This window comes from Lampris incognitus, chromosome 3 (assembly GCF_029633865.1).
Source record: "Lampris incognitus isolate fLamInc1 chromosome 3, fLamInc1.hap2, whole genome shotgun sequence".
In the NCBI taxonomy this organism is placed as follows: Eukaryota; Metazoa; Chordata; class Actinopteri; order Lampriformes; family Lampridae; genus Lampris; species Lampris incognitus.
In genome coordinates, this window is record NC_079213.1 from 17,007,760 (window position 1) to 17,020,545 (window position 12,786).

At 41.3% G+C, this 12,786-nt stretch overlaps 1 protein-coding gene across 1 annotated transcript in view; it reads right to left on the reverse strand.

The window, feature by feature from the left end:
* ccdc146 (coiled-coil domain containing 146) overlaps positions 1-12,786 on the reverse strand; it is a 107,103-nt gene that overhangs the window by 10,746 nt on the left and 83,571 nt on the right. The window contains exons 21-22 of the mRNA XM_056276674.1: positions 6,839-6,967; positions 402-539 (exon numbers count right to left, since the gene is read on the reverse strand). Of these exons, the coding sequence (XP_056132649.1) occupies positions 402-539; positions 6,839-6,967 (267 nt within the window). The remainder of the gene's footprint in view (positions 1-401; positions 540-6,838; positions 6,968-12,786) is intronic.

Here is a 12,786-nt window from a genome sequence, read left to right on the forward strand (position 1 = left end):
GTCATACTCGACCCCAATTGACGCCAGTCATGATGGTTGGTTTGTGTGTGTGTGCGCACGCACATGTGTGTGTATGCCAACATTTTTCTTCTAATTTATAGGGCAGCATAGCACTGCACCCCTTTGTGTGACTGTGTTTAAATCCCCGTGCCCCTGAGTAGGATAAGCGGTTTAGATAATGGATAGATGGATGGTATTGTCTATATTTGAATGTGCATGCTTGTGTGCATTATCCCACATATGTCTGTAAGGTGTACATATATTGTCTGGTAACTCCAAAAATGTGTGTGTGTGTGTGTGTGTGTGTGTGTGTGTGTGTGTGTGTGTGTGTGTGTGTGTGTGTGTGTGTGTGTGTGTGTGTGTGTGTGTGTGTGTGTGTGTGTGTCTGAGATCCTCTCTACCTTCTTAGCTAGCATCAGTCTGTCAAGCTGGCCATTCTCCACCCGCTCTTCGACTATCTTAGAGAGCCAAGTCATTTGATCCAGATGAAGGCACTTCTCTATCAGTTGCTCCTCATGCTCTGCTAAACACACCTCAAGCTGCATGCAAACCCGCACACACATACATTTGCAAAGACACATACGCATGCACACATGCGTCCATAAAATCATTGTGTGTCACAGAGCTAAGAATTTCTAACCTATTTTTGTCAAAGAGGTACTGGGGTATGAATGAAAAGAAATTTAGTAGGCCTTAACCTGGTACACATACACAGGGGCCGTGCCTATAGTCCCCGGGTCCTATATTCCCCGGAAAAAAAGGGTCCCATATTCCCCGTTTTCCCCTAAAAAGGTCCTATAATCCCCGTTGCAATAGACACCGGGGAACATAGGACCCTCTTTTGGAAAAAGGGTCCTATATTCCCCGCTGTTTCCAGGGGAACATAGGACCTTTTTCCAAATAAAGGGTCTTATATTCCCCGCTATTGCCAATCGAGGAACAAACCGGGGAACTTAGAACCCTTTTTACAAATTATTTCCTTAACGGGTCCAAAATAATAAAAACTGGGGTCATGGCTGAGATGTAGGCTATGACAATCTATTCCTCCGCTGATTAAATTAGGCCGTATTACCATTGTTGGCTGTTGTATATCGCAGGCCACCTTGAGTGCGTATCCAAATTCGGCCTATAGAGGAGGCTGTAATTTGCTTTATTGTTATTTCTTACCGATATTTACTGCAGTAGGCCTAGTTAGTTGGCTCTCCGGCTCAGCATGGACAGTCGGCAATCAACGCAAGTTTGTCTTGCAGTAGGCCCGCCTACCAGTATAACCTAGCCATTTCCACCTTCGCTCAAAGTTCAATTTGCACAGCACTGGACACTTCAGCCACTTTCTTGTTACTTTGCAGTTCGTTTTCCATATTAAATCACTTGGCAGACTTTCTTTCAAAAAGACTTTAATGATGAACTTTTTAGGCAGAGAACTTAGACCAGGACTTGGGAATTTAGGACCAGCACAAAGTATCCATCAACGGGGGCCGCCTACCTTACACAATAGGCTAATTGCCTAATAATAATAATATGTGCTTCTCAAAAAACTAAAGGCTTGTGGAGGTGCTAAACCAAAAACATGAATCAAAGATGAACATCAAAGGATGTAAGGTAACACTCACCAAATGGTAAAAAAATAACAGAGGCAGTCCTCTATTTCACCATTTTATTGTTTGGCATCAGTCATTAAGGTTTCTGAAGAAGACCACCCGGCCAAGTTATTTACTGATGCCAAACAATGAAATGGTAAAATAGAGAATTGTGTCTTTTTTTCATTTGATGAGTGCTACCTTACATCCTTTGATGTTCTTCTTTAATAATAATAATAATGATAATAATAGCCTAATTATAAAAGAGGCCTAATAACAAATAACAATTACAGGCATAATACTATCAATAGTAACACTGATAATAGGCTATTAATAACAAAATGCTTCTAGTAAAAGCTTGGCTGAAAAAGGGTTGGTCTATGGCAGAAGCCCCCCAGAAAAGGCATGGTCTAAAACAAAAATCTCCAAGGCCTAACTAGCCTAAAGTTAAGGCTTTTTTCTTCTTCAAAAAAGCAAAATGAGTAGTCCTAGCCCATTAGGCAACTCAACAAAGAGGGGCTAAAACCTCTACTCAGCCTATGTGAAAATGTGGTGGCTTGCAGCCCTCCAATATGATTCCAAATCTCTGTGACCAGCATCCAGTTGACCCTTGAGCCGCAGGAGACGGGCCTCCAACCTCCTCCACTTGGGCTTCCGCCTTGGGGGAGCATCTCCTCGCTCCGCCATCTCCAGCCTTTCCTCTGCCAGGGTTTGCTGGTCCTCAATGTGGCGCAGAAACTTCCAAAGGGATGGGTGGCGCACTTGGACCGCATCATTTAGAGTGCGATGATAAGCTACAAAAACAAAAACAAGAGGTTAATCATGTAAACTGTTAAAGAAATGTGAATATGCTGAACATGTTGACAGTGGCTTGATAAACATGAATGCATAATACAGCTTTAGGAGTGTAGGCCTTTGTGTGATGTAGACCTCCAAAAATTATGCTGGATTGCATTAAACAGATTTTTAAAATGAAAGTTAAACACATAGCCTATGGTGAATTCCACAGCTAATTGATGGAAACAATGTAGATTCATCAAGCTTTAAGAGTATCCAAAGCATTGGTTGACTGTGAGTCCTACACCGATGCTATATTATTTTTTTAAATAATGATACAAATAATCGACTAAAAACAGTATAGCCTAATTTACACAACCATAATCATACAATTGGCCTACGTTATCATAGCCTGCACGCTTCTGTGGTGTCGCATGAAAATGTTAAGCGTGTTATGGGCCACACATCAAAAATAAAGTCTGTTCGCTGATTATTCAATAAATCAGAAAATAAGTCTTAGTCACTTACACTCACCGTGGTTGTTGGTCCTTTGCTCCATGTTGCGTGCATAGACGTTCCACATTGGATGTGGGAAGAGGGCTCCATCATGGACGTATGTGTTCCCGACATACTGCAGGAAGTCATGCAGCTCTGGATGGTCCCGCTGGACGAGTGGTGAACGAGCAGGGCGAAGTTGCCTTGAACTGTGTCCAGTGGTAGGTGGCCGAGTGCCATCACCTTGCAGATGACTGCTGCCAACTGAAGGTCATCCCGGCATGCAGTAGTCAGTCCAAGTCTTTGCACCCTCTTCCACAGGGCAAGACTGAAATGGAAGTAGCATCCACTCACTTGTGCCCTTGGAAGTTCTGTTTCCAGCGCATTGATAAGCGCCTGTTCAAAGTCGCATATGACCTTTTGAGGTGCCCAGTGGTGCTGCGTAATCCTCCTGGTTTCCCGTTTGATGCAATCGAGCACCTGCCGGTAGTGCCCAATTGTGCGCTGGCCCATCAGCGCATGCACAAGAGGGATAACGAAGCCATGCATGTTTCCAAGTACTGTAAAAACTTGGCTGAAGGGGCGGGGGCACGTTCTGAACGTTGCATCCATATATATGGTTCCACAGCCTCGATGTCTGATGTTTCCCTCTGTGGCAAACACAGCAATAGCCCCTTCGTTGTCTTGGTGCAGGAGGAACTGTTCCCTGTCCCATGTTTCAGCCCATGCACCTTCGATGACGACATCCTCAAGTGTAGCTGGAATCGGGGGCGTGACTGCTGCGCGTGCTCTGGCCATAACAGTCCTTACAGACTGGAATCCTTGTGGTGGTGGTCTGTCGCCGCCACCTTGGATTTGACGTTGCCGATGCTGCAGGACCCTTTGCGCATTATAGATCCTTCTGATTGGGACTGTTGGCTCCCTCGCAACTTCTGCAATCACCCCCTGTCGGAATTCTGCACGGTGCACCATTTCTCCGTCAGGGGGATGCACGTGTTCCCCAACATCGTGCACAATAATGTTAGCATCCACGTCCTCCACTTCAAATCTATTTGTGATCAGTGGCACTCTACAGTTCCACCTCCAGCACCTCCATCTAATGGTGTCTTGATTGGTGCGGTGCTTCTGATATCTGAAGTTCTCATTTACCAACACTTTGCCCCCTCGATCACCATCCATAACTATCGCCATTGTTTGTCTTCTTGTAGGCTAGTAAGCACATGACAGTGAGTCCACGAGTTATCACCGATAACAACCGATTGTTGCAAATTGTTGCAAGTTGGCAGGCGGTTTAGACATTGGTGAATTTTGATCATGTGGTTTAGAACGCCAGGAAACTTGCGTGCAGATGACCACACATCCACGACAAGTTTTAAATATTTCCAAACTCGAAATCATGTGTGCATTTGGCTATTTATAAATTATTTTTCGAGCAATATGTGTTTTGTGATTCAGCTTTAGCGTTGTTGATTAGCCTTTCATTCATATTTTGTCAAAAAGGCGTATTCATTAGCTTAGGCCTATGTCCCGTTATTTCTGTAGCATACAGCATCTTAGAATCTTAAGAGACCAGGCAGATATTGTTATTATTTTGTTATTACCATGCTATATTAGCCTACTTTATAATTATAAATATTTCAATTATCCAATTTTTAGCATTTCTAATATAAGGCTATATTGTTATTATTATTATTATCATCATCATCATCATCATCATCATTATTATTGTCATTATTATTAGGCTATTATTATTATTATTATTATCATTACAATTATGATGCTTAAAGGGCCTTACTGAGCAGATGGTTTCTATCTAATATCTGTCAGATGCTTTTCCCAATAAGCTGGTGTGGTTATGATGGGAACGACGGCTTTCTAGCGAACATAGAAGAAGTGGGTCGGAATTGGCCTATTGTCGATGTCAGCTAGCTTTCGCAGGAGTCTATCCCTGGTACAATGCACTAGACCTCTGGGAGATGGACTGCTGAGGACGGAACACAACACCTATCCTCAGCTCCCAGCACTTCTCGCACAATGTGCTACTCATACGCTGAGTTGGCGGCACCCGGGATCGAACTCACAACCTTGCGATCCATAGGCGAGAGCTCTACCGACTGAGCTATGCCCGGGTACAATTGCCCAAGGAGCATAGGCTTACTATATTACATTCAGACACAGACGAGCCAGCTCACCTACTCGGCGAGGCGCATTTTCCTCGATAAGTGACACATTTCACGCATAAATATCAGAGAACTACCGGGGTGGGTTATGCGCCCAAATATACACTACCGTTCAAAAGTTTGGGATCACCCAAACAATTTTGTGTTTTCCATGAAAAGTCACACTTATTCACCACCATATGTTGTGAAATGAATAGAAAATAGAGTCAAGACATTGACAAGGTTAGAAATAATGATTTGTATTTGAAATAAGATTTTTTTTACATCAAACTTCGCTTTCGTCAAAGAATCCTCCATTTGCAGCAATTACAGCATTGCAGACCTTTGGCATTCTAGCTGTTAATTTGTTGAGGTAATCTGGAGAAATTGCACCCCACGCTTCCAGAAGCAGCTCCCACAAGTTGGATTGGTTGGATGGGCACTTCTTTGAGCAGATTGAGTTTCTGGAGCATCACATTTGTGGGGTCAATTAAACGCTCAAAATGGCCAGAAAAAGAGAACTTTCATCTGAAACTCGACAGTCTATTCTTGTTCTTAGAAATGAAGGCTATTCCATGCGAGAAATTGCTAAGAAATTGAAGATTTCCTACACCGGTGTGTACTACTCCCTTCAGAGGACAGCACAAACAGGCTCTAACCAGAGTAGAAAAAGAAGTGGGAGGCCGCGTTGCACAACTGAGCAAGAAGATAAGTACATTAGAGTCTCTAGTTTGAGAAACAGACGCCTCACAGGTCCCCAACTGGCATCTTCATTAAATAGTACCTGTTAGAGCCTGTTTGTGCTGTCCTCTGAAGGGAGTAGTACACACCGGTGTAGGAAATCTTCAATTTCTTAGCAATTTCTCGCATGGAATAGCCTTCATTTCTAAGAACAAGAATAGACTGTCGAGTTTCAGATGAAAGTTCTCTTTTTCTGGCCATTTTGAGCGTTTAATTGACCCCACAAATGTGATGCTCCAGAAACTCAATCTGCTCAAAGAAGTGCCCATCCAACCAATCCAACTTGTGGGAGCTGCTTCTGGAAGCGTGGGGTGCAATTTCTCCAGATTACCTCAACAAATTAACAGCTAGAATGCCAAAGGTCTGCAATGCTGTAATTGCTGCAAATGGAGGATTCTTTGACGAAAGCAAAGTTTGATGTAAAAAAAATCTTATTTCAAATACAAATCATTATTTCTAACCTTGTCAATGTCTTGACTCTATTTTCTATTCATTTCACAACATATGGTGGTGAATAAGTGTGACTTTTCATGGAAAACACGAAATTGTTTGGGTGATCCCAAACTTTTGAACGGTAGTGTAGGCTATAGCCTAATAAGTTGAAATTGGTTAGTGCTGAAAGTTTCCACATACTTTAGCCAACCTGGACTTTGTGAATTCGTTTTTGTGATATAAAAATAGAAATCGTATGATTCATTGTCCTCTTAATAATCTGCCCTAAATAATGCATTATTGAAAATGCACTTTTTGCGCCAAACAGCGTCAAACCTGCTGACCGGGGAACATAGGACCTTTCTTTATAAAAAGGGTCCTATGTTCCCCTAGGGCACCCGGGGAACATAGGACCCATTTTATAAAGAAAGGTCCTATGTTCCCCTGCACATACAAAACGGGGAACATAGGACCCTTTTGGGGAAAAGTGGGGAATATAGGGCCCTCTGTATACAAAAAGGTCCGATATTCCCCGGTCTCATACAAAGCGGGGAACATAGGACCCGGGGAATATAGGACCCGGGGACTATAGGGAGGACCCCCATACACACACATGTACAAATACATACACACATGCAAACTGCAGGGTGGTACCTTTTTAATCTTCCTAACGAGTTCTTCATGTGTAGGGTCTGTGCCTTTTAGGTCTCTGGTTCTGTTCTCACAACAGGGGTCTTGTAGAGCTTTCTCCATCTTCTGGTTGTGGTCCTTAACTTCTGATAGCTGAGACAGAAAGAGAGAGAGAGAGAATTCATACTGAAAATTAGGAAAGCACCCGAGTTCAATTCTCTGTGTCTTTTTTTTGTGGAATTTTCCCCCTTTTCTCCCCAATTGTATCTGGCCAATTACCCCGCTCTTCCAAGCTGTCCCGGTTGCTGCTCCACCCCCTCTGCCGATCCGGGGAGGGCTGCAGACTACCACATGCCTCTTGCGATAAATGTGGAGTCACCAGCTGCTTCTTTTCACCTGACAGTGAGGAGTTTCACCAGGGGGAGTAGCACGTGGGAGGATCATGCTATTCCCCCCAGTTTCCCCTCCCCCTGAACAGGCGCCCCGACTGACCAGAGGAGGCACTAGTGCAGCGACCAGGACACACACCCACATCCGGCTTCCCACCCGCAGACACAGCCAATTGTGTCTGTAGGGACACCCGACCAAGCCAGAGGTAACACAGGGATTCGAACTGGCAATTCCCATGTTGGTAGGCAACGGAATAGACTGCTACACTACCGGACGCCCCTGTGGCTTTTGAACAAAATTCTTATCAATGAATAAGCAAACAACAAGAAAGTAAAATAAAAAAGGTAAGCATTAAAGGGCCCATATTATGCTTTTTGTGTTTTCCCCTTTCCTTTAGTGTGTTATATTGCATGGAGGAGCATGTAAAATGTCTGCAGCTACAAAGCCCAAAGTCCACACCAAAGGGGTTATTGTCTCCGATAGAAAACAAAACTCCTGAACTGCCCTCAAACAAAGCTAGGTACAGCAGTCAAAACTAGGTAGAGCAGTCAAAGCTAGATCGAGCAGAGGCCAGTGTTACACCAAAATCTGTGACCGATCAGATTATGTGAACCTGCTGTTAAAAATTAACTATTTCGGCTGCCTCTGTTAATCCTAATCTTCATCACACCAAACCCACATCTAAATTTAAATGTCTCTAACCTAACGCCTAAACCTAACCATTTCTAGATTTATACCTAATCTTTACCGACCAACTGCCATATCGTCACTAAAATGGCTCATTGTACATGCAGGGTCACATAATCTGAGGGGGTCACAGATTTTGGTACAACATCGTAAAGAATTTGGTTAGTGCATATTGCCGTGTTGAGAAGACGCTGTTTTCTTTGGTGTGAAGAGAGTTGGACTTCAAAAGGAAGACGAAATTAAGAAAAGTGGTTAAAATTCCTTTTTACCACTATTCCTCAGCAGTACATCCCCAACCTCTTATTGTGTCCCCTTTATTTTACCGAGGACTGCTTCCTGAGCCAGGTGCAGTACCACGCTGGATGTTCCATTTGTTTGCCTTTTGTAAACAGGAAAGTATCATACATTGGATACAGTATCTTTTTTCAGGCCAACAACAGCCATATGCCAATGTGTTTGTTTGTTTGTTCAAGCCACTTCACAGAGGACTCGTTACTCAACAGCCCAGTATGAAGCTAGATTTTTGGCGAGGCTAGTGCTAAAAAGCGGGGCTGTTACCTCTGTAGAGGGCCGTGTTGAGAAGTCAGAAACGCAAGCTGTAAGTAACATTAAATCACGGAAATGTTTGTCGTGTATGGGTTGGTCTCATATTACGTCACGGCAACACATCCGCCATGTTGGAGGACAACTGCTCCAAATCCATAGGATACTGTGTTGCTCTCACTATGTGATGCTAAACGTTTTCTAAACAGAGAACAGAATTTGTTTCAAAGTTTGAGTCATACAGAATAGCTATTGTGGTTCGATATTTCACAATGGTTAATTTCTGCGCTGTTTTTGGTTGTGCCAGTTGAGCTCACGGAGAGCCGAACAAGTCCTACTTTAGCTTTCCAAAGATAATCAGCCATCAAGAAGAAGAAACTCAAAGGTTGTCAGAGGAAAGAAGAAGACAATGGATATCGAGGATAAGTCTGAAAGATCTTACAGATGACATATTAATATCATGCAGAAGTTAAGATACCTGCTTTTACAAAAGGGGAAAAGCAGCTTGGTCCTTTAGAAATTGAGGCAACAAGAAAAATTGCATCTGTTCGCATCCATGTGGAGCATGTTGTTGGCCTAGTACAGAGAGAAAATTTACAATTTTACAAGGAATTTTACCAACAGACTACCTCAATAATAAGGATAGTCCTGGTATGACAACAGTGGATAAAATTGCCTTGGTTTCTTGTGCATTGACAAATCAAGAATCAGGAACACTTTTGTCATTTCACCTCATGTGCTTGTACACATGAAATGAAACAAAATGCAGCTTTCCCCAGCCCACAGCAGTGCAACATTTCGACAAAAACACATTCAAGAAATGTTTGTGACTCAGTAGTTCCTTTAGACTGATAAAACTTTCAAGTTATATATTATTAATTGTATAAAACTGTTATAAGACATTTCAATTTGATTAGACATTTTTCAATTGTGTGTCAATCATCAGCAGTTGTAAGCTAAATCTTAAAATTACATGGTTTGAATATAATTAGTACAAGAGGGAGAGAAACTGCTTTTGTTTTGTACATTTAACATATTGGTCTTAACATATCAATAGGTGCAAGTTTTTCCATACATCTCTCCTTGGTTTTTCCATCTAAAGCTTGTACATAATTCTTGATCGAAGTCATCGTGGAACTGCATGAGATCTGTCTGATTTTCGCTTAAAAATTTGTTCTCGTAAACACAGATTAACAATGAGAACTTCAGTGTAAAGAGTGGTTGCCAAGGTCTAGCTGTCCTTCAACATGGCGGAGCTGTTCATTGTCAATGAAAGAGTCATGTGAATGGCTTGTGAATACAGTTTCAGTGCAGACAATGGTTTTACACAATGAAGCTAAATTCATTTAGGTTATTTAATGGTGATCTGCACATAATACAGCTGTGCAACAAGCAGTCAGATATAGTATGCCTTTATTTCAGCCATGTACACTCAAAATCATGGTGTTATTTTCATAACTGCCAAGGCTACATTTCACCAGTGTTAACTTGCTAACAGAACAATGGGGGATGGCGAGGAAATAAAGGTAGAAAGCCTTTGTTCCATTGTCTGCATTATTTTTTCATGTAGGAATGAAAGGATTAAAACCACAATTACCTTGTTCTTTGGTTAACTATGCTTTAAAAATGTTCTGTAACTAATGATGCAGGGCAATAACAAAACATGTATGTTTTTACGCCTTATGTTACATATGAACACTGTTGTTTTATGTGGACCAGCAAGTTGTTCATAGCAAACACACCATTATTTTTTATGACTATATTTATTATTTTCATTGTCTTTTCCCGATTATAGTACATCACAATAGACCCCCACATCCCATGTAACAACACAGTACAGAGAAACGGGATGCCAAACTGACCCTGAACCTGCAGTCTCTACAGGATAATGTACAGCAAAGCCTATTAAGACAGAGCCTACATTCAGTAAGTTAAAAACAGAGCTTTTAGTATAAACAATAAAGTATACAAATGTAAAAGAACCAGTCTAACATTTAGCTATGACGAAAATATCGTTTGGCATACATTATAATTTATATGCAAAAAGGAGGAACTCTACAAAACTTTATCATTTAAAGTACCGTAAACTTCTCTTATCTTCAAACTTTAGTGGTATCAGTAAAACATGTATTTACAATTCAAATATTATATTTTGCAGAATATGTGAGTGACTTGATGAGGCTTCTTTTTGAGGACCCCATCAGATACATAGAGGAACTCAAACAAATCCCCATCCCAGAAGACCTGTGTGCACAGCTTGAGAGACCCTCAAAGGAGAAGGTCCTCACCAGACATGTGTCACATTTCAGTCAAGGGGCGGCCAGAACCCAACATTTGCCAGCAGGATCAGGAAATTCCTGGCGTATCCGGCCAACAACACACAACGCACTGATGACCCTGACCTATCTTCCAAAATATCCCCAACACCAATTTACAAAACTGTGGTATCCAAGGTACCTGTAATATCTGAAAGAGAGAGAAGACATCATCATTACAGAAAATAATCACTATGGCTTGTCAGCTGCATTTTCTGTATTGCATACGTTCTGCTGAATACAGTGAAGGAATGCAGAAATTAATGACTTTGTATATAGTCTTGTGAATCCCAGGGAATATTGATGACATTTGTTTGTATCTTTTTTTCAATATTATTATGAACACAGTGTGCACTTTCTCATAATAAAACACTTTCTGATTTGAGTGATTTGTTGTTTTGAAATCGAGGATCATCTGTTTGTACATATTGGAGAAACAATCATTCCATGTTATACAACATTGATAACAGGATGAAAAACTTACTCTTCCTCTGTTCTCTTCCAAAGAGGTCCATATGCTGTATTTTGTAGGGTGTATAAATTTAAGCAGGTTGTTTGAAGGCCCGAGTGATCAGTCAGGCATGTCGGAGTATTTAGCACTAGGTTCATTCTTCTTACAACCTTATGTGGAAAAAATAAATCCAAAATTTAGAAAATAGAAAATTCAGTCAGGAGGCAACACAGAAATTTCCGTTTGTGTAACTGGATTAATAATTATACAAAATATGTCATGTCATTTTTTTTTAAACAGTGAAATGGCATATTTATGGACAAGCTGTAGAGAAAAAAATTTCATTATTCTCTTAGCTTCAAGATATCAAGTAGATATCTGTCCATTGATTCATCCAAAATAACATTTCAAACATGGTAAAACCCTCAATGACAATGAGGGAAAGATGACGCATGCATGTTTTTCCAATGAATCAACTATAATTGTTCTAATACCAAAAGCAGTTACGCTAAAGCGAAGGTATTCCAAGCCAAAAGCCTGTCAAACTACAGCCTTCTTGGTAAATGTACACATTCTCATAAAAGTCTCCTTGAGTAGTACTATAGGCTTATAGCATACAAGTAACTGATGGTGCAGGGAGATACTACACAGTCACTTGGCAACAGAAGAACCTTACGTAACCTTTACATATGTATCTTTATTATTTCCTGATGGAAGATGTTTTCCCACTTCAGTTGGTATTTTAGCTCATACACATCTATTAACGGGCAAAAATGCCTGCTAATGTACTAGATGTAATAGACATTTTCTCGCTCGCTCTCTCTCTCTCTCTCTCTCTCTCTCTCTCTCTCTCTCTCTCTCTCTCTCTCTCTCTCTCTCTCTCTCTCTCTCTCTCTCTCTCTCTCTCTCTCTCTCTCTCTCTCTCTCTCTCTCTCTCTCTCTCTCTCTCTCTCTCTCTATATATATATATATATTATATATAAAACTTTATATACGGCTTGTGATTAAAAGACAATCCACTGTTACATCACACAATAAGCATAATATTTACCAATGAGACATCCTGATGTAATCTTTGTTGCTGCAGATGTTTGTGCTGTTCACTCATATTCCAGATCAGATTCGGGCTCAAACATGTACGGATGGATTTGAGAAGTTGCCATTCCCAATCAAGAATGAGAAATTGTGTTACTTAATAGGTCAACAGTTTGCTTTCGGGACCGCTACACCGGCAAGAGGATGAGGTGGTGCTCACAAGCACTGGGTGTTGCCCCCTTGGGTAGGCTTCCAGAAATTGGCCAATCAGAAAAAGAGGGCTTTTAGGGAGGGCAGCCCTTAGAGAGAGCTAAAATGGCTTGTAACAGACAAAGGATGAACTGAGGGGCTGCATAAGGGTCAGGATAAGATAAATAAAAACATTTTTGAACTGTGAATCATACAAAGCTACCCTAGTGGAGCCCCAGAATAAAAAAAATAAAGAGTTGAGAACTGAACAAAATAGGGCCACTTTAAATATAACGCAGAGTTTGCCAGTGCTGTACCCAACAGGAATTTAGGATAGCTGCTGCACTAGGGGTTTTGAAAAT